The sequence below is a fragment of the Squalius cephalus genome, assembly GCF_949319135.1.
Source record: "Squalius cephalus genome assembly, chromosome: 11".
NCBI lineage: Eukaryota > Metazoa > Chordata > Actinopteri > Cypriniformes > Leuciscidae > Squalius > Squalius cephalus.
In genome coordinates, this window is record NC_137132.1 from 40,467,754 (window position 1) to 40,482,282 (window position 14,529).

At 40.3% G+C, this 14,529-nt stretch overlaps 1 protein-coding gene across 1 annotated transcript; it reads right to left on the reverse strand.

Moving 5' to 3' along the window:
• Window positions 1–10,390: 10,390 nt before the first annotated feature.
• On the reverse strand, window positions 10,391–13,965 carry LOC307167255 (uncharacterized protein; the record flags this gene model as incomplete). The annotated part of the gene is made up of 4 exons (XM_079886240.1): window positions 10,391–10,608; window positions 10,855–10,938; window positions 12,901–12,951; window positions 13,191–13,965. The coding sequence occupies 4 exons, from the start codon at window positions 13,963–13,965 to the stop codon at window positions 10,391–10,393; spliced, it is 1,128 nt and encodes a 375-aa protein (XP_079742366.1).
• Between the last annotated feature and the right edge of the window lie 564 nt (window positions 13,966–14,529).

Sequence of the window (14,529 nt, forward strand, 5' to 3'; positions counted from 1 at the left end):
ATTGCTGTAATAGCCTAGGCTATAGACCCAGTGATAGTTCGGGTTTTATCCTATTGTTTAGTTAATCCTACAGCAAGAAAAGAAGGGATTTTGAAAATGAGATAAACGGGTCCAAAACGGACCCGGGCCAGATGAGCCAGAATTTTTATGAGTCCGTTTCGGGTCCCAAAAGGACCCGCCGCGGATGCAAGTTTTTAATCGCGGATGCGGAGCGGATGCAGCGCGGAGCCACAGCGGATCCGCGATCCGCCTTCGTTGCGGATCCGTCACTGCGCGCAAGTGGACGCCGATACGGGTCCGTTTCACGGGTCCGTTCCGGAAGCCGCGATACCTCCGCGGCCGATCCGCTGCGGAGTCCTTTTGCTGTGTGGGAAGTGCTCTGAAGTGCCGACAAAATCCTGACATGAAACGAATCCACAAGACGGTGACCGGAACACAGGAACTCAGGACGGAGACGATGAACAGGAACGGGAACAGGATCAGACACAACACAAGGACTTCATACAACGATCTGACAGGGGAGATGAGAAAGTGGTGAGTTTATATACTGTGATGAGATGGGCTGCAGCTGATGATGAGTGATTGCAGCTGGATCGCTGATCAGTGATAACAAGCCGGACACACCCACTCACGCGCTCACACACATGTAAACAAACAAAGCACGAGACGAGAGAGAGACATTGGATCTATGAACCGTGACACTCGCACACCACCCACCTCACTATGGGCCAGGAACGGCAGTCCCTCCACCCCCCGCACCAGCCCTCAACATGCGGCGAACAGAGGAAGCCTGTTCAAGCCTGACCTATAGACCAGCATGGCGAGGGGGAAGAATGACCGATACCATTCCCTGCTCTGGTGAGCAATAACTGACAAATACAACCATGTAATGTAATGTATGTAATGTAATGTTAACCAGGGCTGTAGTGGAGACTAAATGCAAGTAAATGGAGTTTACCTACTGCTCAAATGTCAGAGTTTATCCATCTGTTTATGTAATGTAATGTTAAGAGTTTACCTCCAAATTTATAGGACCCTAACAAACTTAAAACATTACACAACCACACTGATTTATCCACATACAATATGTGATCTGATCAAGGAACCATTTAATACCACTGATATTGTTTGAACATTTTGGATGTCTTTTTTAAACATCTGATAGCGAAAGGCACGGCACACCTTACCCTGATCACGAATTCATATACCCACCTCTAATTTTAACCACCACAATGACTTTGTAAGTCATGTTTCTTTTTAAATTTAATCTCCTTAATTTTACATTTATTCATTTAGCAGACGCTTTTATCCAAAGCGACTTACAAATGAGAACAATAGAAGCAGTTAAACTAGCAGTAGGACAACAAAATGCAAGTGCTATGACCCTTCTCAGTTTAAATCAACGCATTTTTTTTTTTTTTTTTTTTTTAATAGAACAGAATAGAGTAGTAGAGAGAAAGTGTTAGTATTACTGGATCAAGTGCTGTCGAAAAAGAAGTGTCTTCAGCCGTTTCTTAAAAGTGGCTATGGACTCAGCAGCTCTGGTTGAGTTAGGCAGATCATTCCTCCAGCAGGGAACAGTCATGGTGAAGGTCCGAGAAAGAGATTTTGTGCCTCTTTGAGATGGCACCACAAGACGCCGTTCACTTGCAGAGCGCAAGTTCCTGGAAGGCACATAAGTCTGAAGTAAAGAGTTAAAGTAAAAGGGAGCAGAACCAGTGGTTGTTCTGTAGGCAAACGTCAGTGACTTGAATTTGATGCGAGCGGCAACTGGCAACCAGTGCAATTTTGTGAGGAGAGGAGTGACATGTGCCCTTTTCGGCTCGTTAAAGACCACTCTGGCTGTGTATACCTATCTCATATATTGTATTGTGTAAGCATACTTGGCTTTGGACGCTACATACCATAAACATAAACATATCTGTCTGTTTGATTCAGAAAAAACACTGACCCGCTCAGCTACAGATGCGGAGGTCACCATCATGCAATCAGGTGGTTCAACCTGGCGGCAGATCGGGCTACGAGAAGACGTGTCCCGCCTCCATCCACACAAACTGATTAATAGGAGTAATAAACCATCTTTTTATTGAACTTCTTGTCGTTCACCAGTTATTCATTTTCTGATATTATAGCTGTGCATAGTGCAGCATTTCATTGAAGTTGTAGCCTGAAAAAGATAAAATATTTTATGTTTGCACCGACCTAGGCCTATAAAGCACTAAATTAGGTTTTGACCACAAAATGAATGTAGATTAGCCTAGCCAACATAGGCTACTTAACAAAAAACAGAATAGGCTATAACCTATAACTTTCCATAAATGTCAATTTTATATTTCCATTGAGTAGTGATTATTTTTGTACAGTAAATCGATGTCTTGTATTGAAACTTTTCTGTTAAGCCTATTTACAATATTGTTAGGTTAAAAATACAAGGCAATGCAGATTTAAGCTTAGGTCTATTGATGTAGTAGCCTAGGCTAGACCCAGTGATAGTTTTGGTTTTATCCTATTGTTTAGTTTATCCTACAGCAAGAACACAAGGGATTTTGAAAATGAGATAAACGGACCCGGGCCAGATGAGCCAGAATTTGTATGAGTCCGTTGCGGGTCCGCGGCGGATGAATGTATCAATTTGCGGGTCCCAAACGCACCTGCCGCGGATGCAAGGTTTTAATCGCGGATCCGTCACTGCGCGCAAGTGGACGCCGATACGGGTCCGTTCCGGAAGCCGCGATACCTCCGCGGCCGATCCGCTGCGGAGTCCTTTTGTTGTGTGGGACATGCCCAATTGTTATTTTCTTTATTAGTCTTTCTTTATTATATTTGCAATGAACGGTTGGTTACCTTTACATCATTAACAATGGGTGTCTCAGCTGTACTACATATGGGTACATTTGAGACAAAGTTGAGACAAAAAGCACCTTATTTTTATGAGCTAATTGTGGAAAATATAAACTACTTATGGGTATTATTGATTGATAATATCTTAGTCTACAAGCTAAAGTAATGTCATGTGGAAATTCACTTCTTTTCAGTATCTATTTTTGTGTGAAAAGTCAAAACGCAGAAAGTGTCTCAACTGTACTCAGTCTGCGGTCAAATACACACTTGTCACAGCGCTCTTCTTGCAGCATATTCACATAAACACATCTGTAATGCCCTGCTGTCCACAGTAACGCATGCGATTAATATGTTTCAGTTTAACAGTTCACAATATGTAACGCAATTAATGCAGCATCCGTTTATTTTGCCTTGTATTATAATATCACATTCTTCTTCATGCACATGCTTAAACCATTGAAGCGGACATGACAAAAGAGAACGTGCTTATGAATGTCCTACACACACACACACACACACACTCAGGAGGACGCACGCACACACACACACACACACACACACACACACACACACACACACACACTCACACACACTTGTTTATATGCATTGTGGGGGTCACCTGTCAGAAATGCTACATAATGGGGACCACCCTTTCTAATAAACTTTAAGACCTAAAAAAAATATTATGACAACTAATACAATATCAGTTTAGAAAATGTCCTTTCAGATTACAAATATTTTGCTATAAAATTTTCAAACATGACACAGTGGCTACTTGTGGGGTCATTTCAGGTCTTGTGTAAATCTGAGGTCCGCCAATACACACAACTGGTTTTTAGTCATTGTGGGGATCAAACGTACACACCAAACTGGTTTTAGGTCATCGTGGGGATCAAACGCACACACACACACAACTAGTTTTTAGTCATCGTGGGGATCGAACGTACACACACCAAACTGGTTTTTAGTCATCGTGGGGATCAAACGTACACACACCAAACTGGTTTTAGGTCATCGTGGGGATCAAACGCACACACACACACAACTAGTTTTTAGTCATCGTGGGGATCGAACGTACACACACCAAACTGGTTTTTAGTCATCGTGGGGATCAAACGTACACACACCAAACTGGTTTTTAGTCATCGTGGGGATCAAACGTACACACACCAAACTGGTTTTAGGTCATCGTGGGGATCAAACGTACACACACCAAACTAGTTTTAGGTCATCGTGGGGTCAAACGTACACACACCAAACTAGTTTTAGGTCATCGTGGGGTCAAACGTACATAGCTACTTGTATCCTTGTATCAACTAATTTTGAGAAGACTGCCCCAGTAACAATTTTTAAAAGGCACTTTTTAAAAAGCAGTGTAAAAAGAGAATCTACTTTTTTGAGTTCTTTATTTATAGAAAGCAACATTAAATGTTTTTACTTCTAAAAAAGTATAACCTACATACACAAACATACGTACATATATGTAGACATGTACATGCGTGTATAAATAATTATCTGTGACATGTAATGTTAACATTTTCAAAACTTGCATCAAATGTCTGTCAACAAATAGATCTAGCATAAGACTATTCCATGCTCATGTTCATATTAATTAATAAAACCCTTGACAAACACTTCTAAACAGTTTCTCAAAACGTATCGTCAAGTAAAACTTCAGCATGAAACTTTTGCATGCCTGCGTGTATAGTAAACATTTGGCATTAAAAAAACAATTATGAAAACTTGCTAAAAAAACAAAACAAATCATTAACTGCAGTATAAAAGTTATTTGAAACACTTTAAAAACATTTGAAAAGAACTGAATCAACAAATCCATACAGGCAAGATTAAGATATAACCTGGTGACTAATACTCAACATGGTGTCAATATTAGTGTATGGAAGTAAAATAATGACAAATGTTTTTGAAACTAAAAAGCTTGTTGAATTGCACTAGTAAAAATATGCAGTGCATTAACCCTGCTTGCATTTTAATGCATTATATTTTCAGGGCTTGCATTTTTATGGGCTGAAATTCAACATGGTTGTATATTTAAGCTGTGAATATTTTAATGCAAAACATTTCACACATGTTTTCATTCTTAAAAATTCAATAATCCATATTCACCTTTCAGATTGCACTTCCAAAATGTTCATTCGGTTTAAAAATACAACCTATAATATTCGACTGGCAATTTTCGGTCCATTTTATTTCGCTTCCACAAATTCAGTGGTTCAAATTCGACAGAAAATTCAACATTGATATCCGGGAACTGCAGGAAAAGCAGTAGATTGCCGATTGATAATCTCCATAGCTGTAGACAGCCTCACCAGCAGGGGTGCAAGCGGCTGTTGACGAAGAACACTATAGAGCAGGGGTCACCAACTACATTTGTCGGAGGGCCAGAATTTTACTGGACACTCACCTTGGGGGCCGGACCAAAAAATTGAAATAAAAATATAATTTTGGCATAAAATTATCACTTAATGTTTATTATTTGTTTATATTTTTTCATTTCATTACAAAACTGAAGGCATTTTTAGCCTTTATGAGTCAGGCTCCTATCACTTATACCACAGTCAACCACCAGGAGTGATAGAGATACTTTGTCTCAGTCGATATAGGGCTGTCGTCCCTGGCTTCAGTGCTAATACAGTTTCAGTTAGTGGAAGGAAAAGGCCTCTTAACACAGGTAGGCTAAAATGGCACTCTCAAAGGCCATGAAACGAAAAGTTGACGCGGAAAACAGATCCTTTAATGACGAATGGACTGAAAAGTACGCATTTATCATGCCAACCTTCAGAAATGCGTTACCTGTGTGCCTCATTTGCAACGAAACTGTTGCTGTTGCAAAAGAATATAATCTGCGCCGACACCACAACACTAAACACACAAATTTCAAGGATTCATATCCTGAGCAGTCAGAGGCCCGGAAGAGAAAAATTGCCACATTGAAATCTGCGTACTCCCGTGCAAGTGGCATTATTACTCGAGCTTTAACTGATCAAGAGAGAGCAACGTGTGCATCAATGCAGGCTGCCTGGGTGCTTTGCAAACATAATCGACCTTTCACAGAAAGTGAGGTTTTCAAGGAGTGCATGGTCACAGTTCTGGAGGAACTTGCCACCGACAAATCCATGGACAGAATTATTGCAGCTGTCAAACAAATACCTCTCTCTGCTTCAACTGCCGCGCGTCGTGTACACGTCTTGGCAGAGCATGTCCAGCAAGTTGTCATTGAAGGGATCAAGGAAGCCAAATACATTTCGTTGGCCATTGATGAGTCCACGGACAATACGGATATCTCACAGTTGTGCGTTTTTGTCAGATTCTTTGATGGCAAAGATTTCCGAGAGGAGCTGCTGGCATTGCTTCCGCTGGAGGACAACACCACTGCTGACATCATCTTCGGAAAACTGGAGGATTTTTTTAAAAGTCATGGATTGTCCTTTGATAAAATCAACCTGATAGTGACAGATGGAGCACCTGCTATGATTGGCAAAAACAAGGGTCTGGTGAGCAGAATAAAGACTGTCGCTCCTAAAACTAACGCGCTTCACTGCATTATCCATCAAAGTGTGCTGTGCGCAAAGCTAAGTGGGGAGCTCAAAGAGGTGATGGAGAAAACAATGAAAATTATCAACCACATCAGAGGAACCTCAAGCACACAGCATCGCCTGTTCCGCAAATTTGTGCTCGAATCCGAGGCTTCTCATGATGACCTGTTACTCCACAATGACGTGCGCTGGCTCAGTAAGGGCAAAGCACTGGAGCGCTTCGTTGAACTCAGTGCCCAGGTAGTGGAGTTTTTGAAACAAAGCAAAGCAAAAGCGGCAGCTGACCATCTCCGCACCATGCAGGACAGCGAATATATGTCCAACGTTGCATTTTTGACAGACATTTTCTCACATTTGAATGCACTTAATCTCCAGCTGCAAGGAAAAGAGAAATCAGTGGTGGATCTGGTGGAAAAACTCGATGCGTTTGGGAACAAACTTGACCTTTTTAACGCAGATTTGTTGTCGGGGAGGCTGTTGCATTTCAGCACACTGAAGAAGGTGGGACAAAGCCACGTAACAGACAGGATGAAGAAATTCATCACACAATTAAAAGACAACTTCTCCTCCAGGTTCGATGACTTTTTAATTCCCAGGGATGTCATTGGATTTGTGCGTGATCCTTTCAGCATCAACCCAAGTGGAGAATTCTCCACAAACGCAGTGAAAATGATGTCTTTGGACGAAGCGGCCATTCAGAGCGAGCTGGCTGAAATCCAGGCCGCAGGGGACCTGAAGGCTGCTCTCCGTGGTGCTGAAAACCTGGGCGCATTTTGGTTGTCCTGTCCCGAGGAGTATGGTACATTGAAGACGCTGGCTATGTATGTGCTCACCATGTTCGGTTCGACGTACACCTGTGAGGCTGCGTTCTCCAAAATGAACAACATAAAAACACATGAGAGGAACCGGCTGTCACACCAGTCCTTGGATGACTCTTTGCGCATAAGTCTGACAGCGGCCAAGCCTGATGTAAAAAAGTTGGTGTCAGAGGGGAAATGTAATTTTAGCCATTGAGCAGTGTGAGTAACCTATTTCAGCCTTGTGATTTGAAATCGCTATAGCCCACTTAACGTTTTATTTGATGTGCAAACATTATTTGTATCCTGTTTTTGTTCGGATACCAGGTTAGTATTTATTTACCATGCTATTTTAAGTTATGCCAGCCAGTTGGTTTTCTCTCCTTTTTTTGTACGGAGAAGTCTGGTTTGAAGTTTGTTGAGACTTTGAAATAAAAACCAAACGTTAAGTAGGGGGCATAAGGAAAAGTTATGTGTGGAAAATAACAAGAACTGTGTGAAACAATAAATGTAAAAAAAAAAAAAAAAAAGTGGAGCGAGTTTGTCCTCATTTCGGAATAAAGCCTAAATAGAGTCATAATTGGTGGGGATTACTGATAGTTAAGAGTCTCAGTCGTTGTTGCTATTTTCAGTTGCTTTAATAGTGTGGACCACATGATATATTCTCCTCTTTTTTTTTTCTCCTCACAATTTTCGAATCCAGTCGCGGGCCGGATTGAACGGTTCGGCGGGCCAGATTCGGCCCGCGGGCCGCCAGTTGATGATCACTGCTATAGAGTAACGGGTGAGAGACTCACTCATTCGTTGAATTACAGAAATGGAGCGAGCAGTAGTTGGCCATTTGTGATTATCATCAGGGCAATGAATTGTGATGATTATCATTTGGAAAAGCTGATAAAGACACAAAAGCTGTGTTTACATTGAAGTCTTCACTGTTACTTTTGTACATGCAAGTTTTGCACAGCTTTCTCTGTCCTGACCGAGATTATGTTATTCCCCGATGCTGATGCACAGATCAAACGTTAAATCTGAGGTAGTAGACATATATTTCTCTCGGTTGTTTAGTTTTCTTAACTTTATATTGTGAGTATTCCCCTTCATCTAAACTAACGAATATTAACACAGTCAGTTTCCTCATATCATCTCATGTCACTTCAGTTTATGATCAGAGAGATCTGTGTAAAGATTTCAGAAGATTTACTTTTGTACGAAGAATGATTTAATAAAATGATGTTGTATGTGAACGGGTCGTTTTGATGTAGTCTGATTCTTAATGATATGTTGATTTTTATGCTAAATAAATTGAACAATTAAAGAAAGTATATATTAGTGCATGTGAACACATATTTGCAGAAAAGCTAAAAGAGAGAGAGAGAAAAAACATGTCAGCACTTCAGATGAAAGTGAAGTAGAGAATGAATTTTTCAAATGTAACTATGATTTGTGTTCATAAATATTAACACATACAGTCAGTCTCTTCATTTCACTTCAGTTTGTCATCATCAGAATGAAATGTAAAGATTTAATGATAGATAAGTATCTTGACTCATAAACAGCTTGTGCATGGCCCTCACAGAGTTGGAAAATAAACTGTGTCAGTACTTCAAGCGTATAGAGATCAGAGGGAAAAGAGGCAGAAAAGTTCCAGTGCTTGTTACTCCTTCAATGCAAGAGTCGATCAGCCTGCTGATTAAAAACCGGAGCGAGTGTGGAGTACTGAATGAGAACCCTTTCGGCTGTGCTGCAGAACTGGGGATTCCCTCAATAGTCACTCTCCAGGATTCCCCTGCGGTCTCAGGACACTCAAAGTAATGGACAAAATACAGTGATATAAAAGACCAAACTCCCACCTTATTGGGGATGAGGGCGATATTAATAGGCAACAGGCAAGCAGATGGACCAGAATATGAATGTAACGCGCAAAGTTTCATGCTAAGCGTTTCCCAGTGAAGTACTGGCATAAGTTCGCCTGAAACTGGATATTCACACATTTAGGGACCGTCTCTCATAAGACATTGGTACACATGTTTCTAACTTCAATAGCATTTGAAGAGAATGACTTACAGTCATAAAACCAACTGTAAAGTAAAAGTGTGCATCATGGCACCTATTAACACTTTACAGTTGGTTTTATGACCAAGTCATTCTCTTCAAATGCAATTGAAGTTAGAAACATGTGTACCAATGTCGTATGTAAGTTTAGAGACGGTCCCTAAATGTGCGAATGTCCAACGCCAAGCTAACTTTATGCCAGTCTATCACTGGGAAACGCTCAGCATTAAGCTTTGCGCGTTATTCTGAGTCCATCTGCTTGCCTGCGAGTTTGGTCTTTTATATCACTGTATTTTGTCCATTGAGTAACTTTGAGTGTCCTGAGACCACAGGGGAATCCTGGAGAGTGACGTATTAAGGGAATCCCCAGTTCTGCAGCACAGCGGCGCAATATACAGTTAAGAAAACTAAACAACCGAGAGAAATATATGTCTACTACCTCAGATTTAACGTTTGATCTGTGCATCAGCATCGGGGAAAAACAATCTCGGTCACGACAGAGAAAGCTGTGCAAAACTTGCATGTACAAAAGTAACAGTGAAGACTTCAATGTAAACACAGCTTTTGTGTCTTTATCAGCTTTTCCATATGATAATCATCACAATTCATTGCCCTGATGATAATCACAAATGGCCAACTACTGCTCGCTCCATTTCTGTAATTCAACGAATGAGTGAGTCTCTCACCCGTTGCTCTATAGTGTTCTTCGTCAACGGCTGCTTGCTCCCCTGCTGGTGAGGCCGACTAACAGCTATGGAGATCATCAATCGGCAATCTACTGCTTTTCCTGCAGATCGAATTTGAACCACTGAATTTGTGGAAGTGGAATAAAATGGACCGAAAATTGCCAGTCGAATATTATAGGTTGTATTTTTAAACCGAATGAACATTTTGGAAGTGCAATCTGAAAGGTGAATATGGATTGTTGAATTTTTAAGAATGAAAACATGTGTGAAATGTTTTGCATTGAAATATTCACAGCTTAAATATACAACCACGTTGAATTTCAGCCCATACAAATGCAAGGCCTGAAAATACAATGCATTAAAATGCAAGCAGGGTTAATGCACTGCATATTTTTACTTAGTGCAATTCAACAAGCTTTTTAGTTTCAAAAACATTTGTCATTATTTTACTTCCATATTAGTGTGTTAGATCTTTTCTTTGTAGAGCAGAGATTCGATTTTTTATATAAAACTTCAGAGCAGACCATTCTCTCTGTTTTAGAGCAGATGGTTCAGCTTCCAAACACCTTACGCAGTCTGCCTTCCCTGGAACTTTGCGGTTCTTTATGAACCTCATCATGTGGTTCTCTACTGCATCAATTTCGTGTTTGTTCCAGGCTGTCCTCTTGATGTGACCTGTAGAGGGAACAAGTAGGTCTACATCATATATCTTAGCATTTCACTAGTAAGAAGTTGCTTAAATGCTTAATCGGTCCAAGATACGGATCCTTGAGATCAGCTTGAGACATTCAATGTTTGAAATAATCTCAATCTTCCGTAGTTAGTATATTGAAATGCTTCAAAAATCATGTTGTAAATAGAAACCTACTGCAACTGGAGAACATATTAACCATCAATCAGTTGAAATTAAAATGAACATACCCCTCTTTTTTTTGGACACTGGGTCTGCTGGAAGTGTGCTGTCTTCACATTCAGGGTGCTGTGGTGATGATCCTGTAGTGCACTCTGAAAGTAAAAATTATGCCAGTCTGAGTATGAACACATATCTTCATTAAACTGACAAAGCTACCCCGCATCTGTTATTATTTATCACTGCTGTTTTAAGTGCAACCAAAATAACTTGAGAACATAAAGTGCAGTTCTCAACTTCAGTCCTGGGGACCCACCTACCAGAATTTTGAGGTGTTTTACATGCCTCACTATTTAAAACACCTGATTCAACTTAGCTTCTTAGTGTTTAATTAGGGAGTCATCTAAAATATTCTGGGAGGTGTGTCCTGGGGACTGGAATAAAACAATGAAAATAAAATATTAAATTGTATTCCTTTTTGGAATAAAAAGAGGACTTTGTAATATTTTTTAATCAGTTATTTAAACTTACTTCTAACCCATGGGGGATCATACTTCCACTGAGTACTTGTAATGCACAGCAATACAATTACTTTCCCTGGTAACTAGTAGTGCAACCAATTACTAATAAAATTTCAGTAATATTACTCACCATCCAAAAAGTCACACTTTCTAAAAAACAAATCTAATTGCTAAACAATTTAACAATCCAATCATCCCTATTCACATTTGTAATCATTGCATGCATGTGACGTCACTATTGCAGCAAGCTAGCTTAGTCAGAATCTGGAAAAGTCTACATTATTCAGCGGCTGGAAAATATAGTTGACTGCATTCCTGTACCAAAACCAAGATGGGCGTGTTAAAGGATAATTCCAGTATTTAGCACTTTGAGTCTCTTTTCTGGTTTGTTTTGGGTGAATTAGAGTGGTGGACACAGAAATGTTGACGATGGGTCCTGTCTCGACTTTTTGACTTCTAGAATCGCCTTTGACCGCTTCAGAGCGGCTGTCTATGTATGGGCCTGCACGAACATGTCCTTGAAACAACCCTTAACGTTCGTTTTCAAAACTGTGCAACCCACCGAGTGGTTAGTGGTGTTCGTTGATGATTAAAAACAAATATATCAGCGCAATGTATGATTTCAATCCATGTTATTGTTTGCTATAGTGGAACTATTTTTTCAGATACCTCACAACCGAGTATAAACTTCCGCTCGCTATTTGAGTCTGAAGCATCTTTTCCTTTCCCGGTAGCGCAGTAATATCAACGAGCAATGAGTCCTCCAAAAGAGATCAATGGGATTTTACAAAATGCCAAATAAAACACGACAGAAACTGTATTTCGCTACGCTACTTGTTTTGGAACATCAACGAACACCACTAACCACTCGGTGAGTTGCACAGTTTTGAAAACGAACGTTAAGGGTTGTTTTAAGGATGTTCGTGCAGGCCCATACATAGACAGCCACTCTGAAGCGGTCAAAGGCGATTCTAAACGAGTCAAAAAGTCGAGACAGGACCCATCGTCAACATTTCTGTGTCCACCACTCTAGTTCACCCAAAACAAACCAGAAAAGAGACTCAAAGTGCTAAATACCAGAATTATCCTTTAAGGAAAATAGCTATACTGGTTGATAAACACACATAATCTGTATTTTGTGCATAGAAAGCAGAATGATAATTTTAAAACACTGCATTTTCCAAATACACCATATATACAGGAGTATTTTTAGGTTTAAGTCTAGCGAATAAAGCCGCTCTCTCAATCTCAATTGGTGTTGTATTTTGACAAATATTAATATATAAATTATGTAATGATTATGCTAATTAGCTTATGATGTCATTTAACAACATAAAGCAACTTTGAGCAGGGTTTAGAAGTTGGCAAAAGTGTTTTGGGGTGTGTGCGGGCTCATGCGCAAACCACGAGGGAAAAAACTAAACTGGAAATGCCTAAGCAACATGCTAAAGTAATTTGTGCATGTAGTCAGTAGAAAGTGAGAAAAATAATCTAAAGATGAACCACCCATTTCAAACCAATTTGCCATCCCTAGAAACAACAATTTAGAATTAGGCAAAAATAAATTGGAACAAACTGGCTAAATGAAATTGTTACCTTTCGGATTGGAAGTAGACTCCTCTAAATCACTGTCCACTGTAACGTTCTCTGAGGGTAGAAAACACAGAAATTAATCATTTAACTTATTTAAATTTTAAATAAACATTTAATTTAAAAACACAAGGTAATACATGCATATTATTCCAAAGCATTCCCAAAAACCTATATTACAATTTATGTAAACTATTACAGAATAAAAAAAAAAAAAAAAAAAAAAAAAAAAACCGGAACCAATATCTCTAAATTAATTCAATTCAGACAATGGTCACAGTAACAGTGTATAGTACCTTCTGGATCAATGATGATTTCATCAAGATTTTTCCCTTTAAAGTCTGCCAAGCGTCCTTTTTCGAGGGCCAGAAGAATTTTGCTCATTTTGGCCAGCTGAAGGGTCCCCTCAGGTAAGCGGTAAAACTGACGGTGTATCCTAATATCATGGCCTAGGAAGTCAGCCAGCTGATCAAGCTCAGTGTTGCTCAGATTTAACACTTCAGAGAGGGTACCAATCTGTTTCCTCAACTTGGTGGAAGTTAGAGTTTGAGGATTCTTAGCATTGCATGCACCTGCAAATTCACGGATGCAGTCAGAGCCACGGAAAAAGGTAATTGCAGAAGGACGTGCAAAGAGGAAAGGGTTCTCATTCAGTACTCCACACTTGCTCCGGTTTTTAATCAGCAGGCTGATCGACTCTTGCATTGAAGGAGTAACAAGCACTGGAACTTTTCTGCCTCTTTTGCCTCTGATCTCTATACGCTTGAAGTACTGACACAGTTTATTTTCCAACTCTGTGAGGGCCATGCTAATATCCGGATGAGCTTCTGTTTGGTTGCTGGAGGTGTATGCGGACAAAGGCATTTGTGACACTTCCCCTTCTCGCCTACGATTGAAAAGCATAACCTGAGTTAATATAACCTTTGCCAATTTTGACCAATGCTGAGATGATGGCTGTGTTGACAAGAGTTTGCGGTACACTTTCTCTTGCTCATCAAGATGCACATGGAGACGTTTGACATCTTCAGTGAACGGGAGCAAATGTGGGCAGTTCCACTTGGCTTCCTCCATTGTTCGCCGTGCTGTTGAAGAAATGTACTCGGGCCATCGGGTTTGATACAGCTGTTGGAAGCTGCTCGCAAAGTTTGCACTTGCTTTGTCTCCATTGATTGTAGAATGGCTCTCAATAAGCATTGCGATTTTGTTCAGACTATGACCAAGTTTCACAGCAACACTAGCCTTTTCATACACATTGGTCTCTTCAATGTATCCAGCTGTTCTTTTAACTGCATTAACGGCATGCATGAAGTTTGTGGGATGGATGAGCTCTTTAATAGATGTAAGGGGTGTTACCTCTCTAGTACATATGAGGAGTCTTCCAAGCTCTCTCATCTTTTGACGGATGTATTCATGCATTTTAACTCTTGATCCATACTTGTTGTAAAGATGCTTTCCCAGCTCTAAAATGCACCAGTCATTTCTAGCTTCAAGTGCCACTTGGTCTTGGTTCATAGCATTTAACAGCTTCCAAACACCATGAGTTACTCCTGGTGGGGGAGGTTGTGCAAAGCTACAGAGAGCCTGCACACGGGTTTTTCCAGGTTTGGGTTTCACGTCAGAAGGCTTGAATTTGCA